General features: G+C 36.0%; 1 protein-coding gene across 1 annotated transcript; it reads left to right on the top strand.

Annotated features, from left to right (window-relative positions):
- The first annotated feature begins 1,141 nt into the window (after positions 1-1,141).
- Positions 1,142-2,380, top strand: LOC114544070 (uncharacterized abhydrolase domain-containing protein DDB_G0269086-like). The gene is made up of 2 exons (XM_028562816.1): positions 1,142-1,301; positions 1,514-2,380. The coding sequence occupies exons 1-2, from the start codon at positions 1,252-1,254 to the stop codon at positions 2,274-2,276; spliced, it is 813 nt and encodes a 270-aa protein (XP_028418617.1). The 5' UTR covers positions 1,142-1,251; the 3' UTR covers positions 2,277-2,380.
- The last annotated feature ends 1,101 nt before the right edge of the window (positions 2,381-3,481 follow it).

Below are 3,481 nucleotides of genomic sequence, written 5' to 3'. Positions count from 1 at the left end.
TTGCATCAGTTACTTTACAAGTGTCCTGGCGTAGGTGCACATAAACTGAATAGTTCGCCTTTTTCATCGAAGCATGCACATTACTTTTCACCAGGAAAAACTTTTCAGCGCCCTTAACGACGTTAGCTTTTACTAAAATTTGGGTAACCATCTTATCTTTAAAGAGTTGGTATATATACCCACACTTTTTTGCTTGTGAGCATTTGGTGGCTTTCCGTGTTTGGCTGAACTATCAGTTATCAAATGTTTTGTGAGTAATTCATGGGTGAAAGCGGAAATACCACTCAAGTTTCTGGTCCACAAAATAGACTTTGAGCAAAGGACCTCTTCGCCGTTTTCCATTTTTCAAGAAAAATATATTCAGAAACGGTCCAAATATGTTGGCGGCCAAGCGAGTAATTTATATTTTGAATCGCGTGAATTTTACGTCGTTGAAAAACTCCACCAAAACGCATAAGCAGCAATGAAAAGCACTTAGAAGCACTTCAACACAACAGAAAATTTTTTAAACAAGAAAGCTCTATACTTCAAACGGTAACTTTTCGCGCCCAAAAAGTTCAATGTTTTGGTTTTGGGAAAGAACACTTGATCAAACATGTGTTTTTTTAGACCGACCATATGTGAAAACATTTTCGTGTCTTAGGCCGTGAGAAAGCAGTCGATTGCCGTATAACTCGGCGAAACGATCATCCTCTTTGTTCCACTTATTTTAAAAGTAATTTAACTGAACACATACCTTTCGATTGGAAAAGATAGCAAAATTTGTGTCTGGCCATTTTGAATCGAAGCCACAGCACGCTTCGGCAACTCTGTACGCCAAGCTGAATATTTCAAGACATTTTCATCGTAGAAACCCGAGACAAGGAAAAAATATGAGGCAAGACGTACAGAATTGAAAAAAACTTTAACCGAAGTCAAAATGATAAAAGTTTTCCGTAAATTTTCACATCAAAAGTTTTTTTGTCTGTTCCAACACAGCAAGCGGCCATGATGGATAATTCTGCCGTGTAACTAAACTACCATAATCCTTTGCAATTCCGCAAGAGGTTCATTTACCTTGAAGTAAGGCGACATCACTGAGCTATAATAGGGACCTTAAGATTCTACGACGCGGTGATTCGCGACGCCACCGGAAGTAAATTTGCACAAACTGAGCATGCGTGTGCGTTTTTGCTCAGGGAAGTTTATCTACGACGACGCCGTTTTGGAGTTTTCTCGTCGTCGTAGATTGTCTAAAAAAGTAAGAAAAAAATGACAAAAAGTACTGTGCCGTTAGAAGGAAAGGAAGGTTTCAAGTCCGGGTAAGTGCTGTCAGTTTTTTAGTTTATTAATATTACAAAATTTATAATTATGTAACGCGTGTGGTTGTTTTTTAATTGTCTGTAATTTATTACTGTAAAGTACACTCCTTTGCTTTTCAAACTCGATTTTAAATTTTTACTCAATGCATATTTCAATTTTTTCTCTAAATACCATTCATCTCATTTTTTCTTTTATTCATTTAACATTGCAGAGTTTGTTTTATAATGAAATGGACTACTCAGCATGATGTGGAATTTTGCAAAGAGGTTGTTGCTTCCAAGCTCTTTGAAACAAAAAAAAGGTCAGCAGAAAGAGCGCTGGTTTGGGAGTCTATTGCTAAAAATTTGGAAAAAATAGAATATCCTAAATTCAAGGTAGAGCAACGCTCTGTTAGAGACAGATTGAAAAAACTAATGAAACAGTTTCGAAAAAAGGAAAATGAGGAAAGACGAGCTAGTGGTATTTCACCTGAATTAACAGAATTGGACACATTGCTGGAAGAGATTTGTGAAAGAGAGCATGCATCTGAAACCCTGGCTGCAGAAATGGGAGAAAAGGAAAAAAGACGATTAGAAGAAGATCAAATGGCTGCACAAGAAATACGAAAAAGAGCCATGGAAACGTTATCTGAGACCCAGGTGAGGAATGCTGCTGGAAAAGATCAACATGCTCCCAAATGCAAAATCAGAAAGGGTGCTGATACAGCCTTGGCATTTTTGGCAGAAAAGGCAGAAAAAGAAAGGGAACTGAAAGAAGAGAGCAACAAATTAGAAAGGGAGCGTCTGGAAATGGAAAAAGAAAAAACAGAAAAATTCATGCAGCAACAGAATGACATGTTGAATTCTATTTTGGAAATGCAACGACAGCAAAATAATCAGGTACAAGCAAGCCAAATGGTTTTAATGCAGCAACAGCAACAACAGGGGCAGGCATTAATAGCTCTTTTGTCAAAGATTATTGATAAAGAGAATTAGACCTGCTAACAAAGACATGTTGTTGTGATAAATTAGTCAGTTTTGTGAAAAAACTAATGTTGAGTTTGGTAAAAAATATTCTACAAGCACAATTTATCTTACAATTTGATCTTAATGAAAATTACATTAACTACTGTACATTGAAATGTTATTTTACCAATATATGATAATTATATTTAAACAATTTACAAATTTATGTTATATTACATTTAAATGATATTTTACATGCATTACTCAAAAATGTTATATTCAAATGTTAAATATTTACAGTATCATAATATTTTATGTCAAAATCTCAAACCAATATCATGTTCTTTGATTGAGTTTTGAATAGTATGTTAATAAAATAATTCTGTAGTTTTACCACTATGTATTTCAATGATTTCCATTGTTTTGTTGAAATAATTCTCTGAATATATATACAGTGTCATGCATCATTAAGAAAAGTACTCCTCAACAGTAGGTGGTTCAAGTTCAAAAAACTTTGAAGTGGTGTTAGACTGCATGCATGTAAGAGCATTTCTCAAAATTGCAGCAACAATATACATCTTGCCTACACTGCTTAAACCAATCTTTTGGTTTTTCTTGAAGTCCAAAAACTTAAAATAGTTAACAACATCCCCAAACAACCATTCAAAAGAAACACGCACATTGCTCATGGACCTGTTGAAAGCTTCCATTTCTGGTGTGAGTGGACGGTCCCTGTATGGTACCTGTAGGTGCACACGGTGAGGATAAGCAGGATCACCATAAAGACACATAGGGTAACCATTTACCTGTGCATACTGCTCTAAGTCTTGCAGAAGTCCAGAATCCATAAGCATAGCAGCATCATGCCTTCTTCCCTCTGCAGATTTGATGATAGATGTTTAAAAAAAGCATTTAAGTCTATAATCTCTAACTGTGTTGTAAACTATATTGCAGACTTTTGGCTGTTACAAAAGGTATTGAGAAAAAAATGTGGAGATATGCCATCATATCACCAGCTAACAAAACGTTTGAAATTTGTCAGTCAAAATGTTTACATACCTACAGGTCCAAACAAGTTTGCAATGAGACCATTTGGTAGGGCAAGCGACTGGTATTTTAAAGCATGGACCCTCTTATGCCCATTGTAAACTAATGCCTGCATCTCCCCAGGACGACAGATTGCTTTTACCGTGCCATCAACAAAGCCGAAGCAGTTGTCTAATGCCGCTCCCTTT

This window comes from Dendronephthya gigantea, unplaced genomic scaffold (assembly GCF_004324835.1).
Source record: "Dendronephthya gigantea isolate DGI-Jeju-01 unplaced genomic scaffold, DenGig_1.0 000638F, whole genome shotgun sequence".
Lineage (NCBI taxonomy): Eukaryota > Metazoa > Cnidaria > Anthozoa > Malacalcyonacea > Nephtheidae > Dendronephthya > Dendronephthya gigantea.
Note: the sequence above shows the minus strand (reverse complement) of the source record. Positions and strands in the feature narration are given on the sequence as shown.

Coding starts and splice junctions, on each gene's coding strand:
- LOC114544070 (XM_028562816.1), top strand. CDS start 1,252: ATGACAAAAAGTACTGTGCCGTTAGAAGGAAAGGAAGGTTTCAAGTCC. Junction 1,302..1,513: donor AAGGAAGGTTTCAAGTCCGG/GTAAGTGCTGTC, acceptor TTAACATTGCAG/AGTTTGTTTTATAATGAAAT.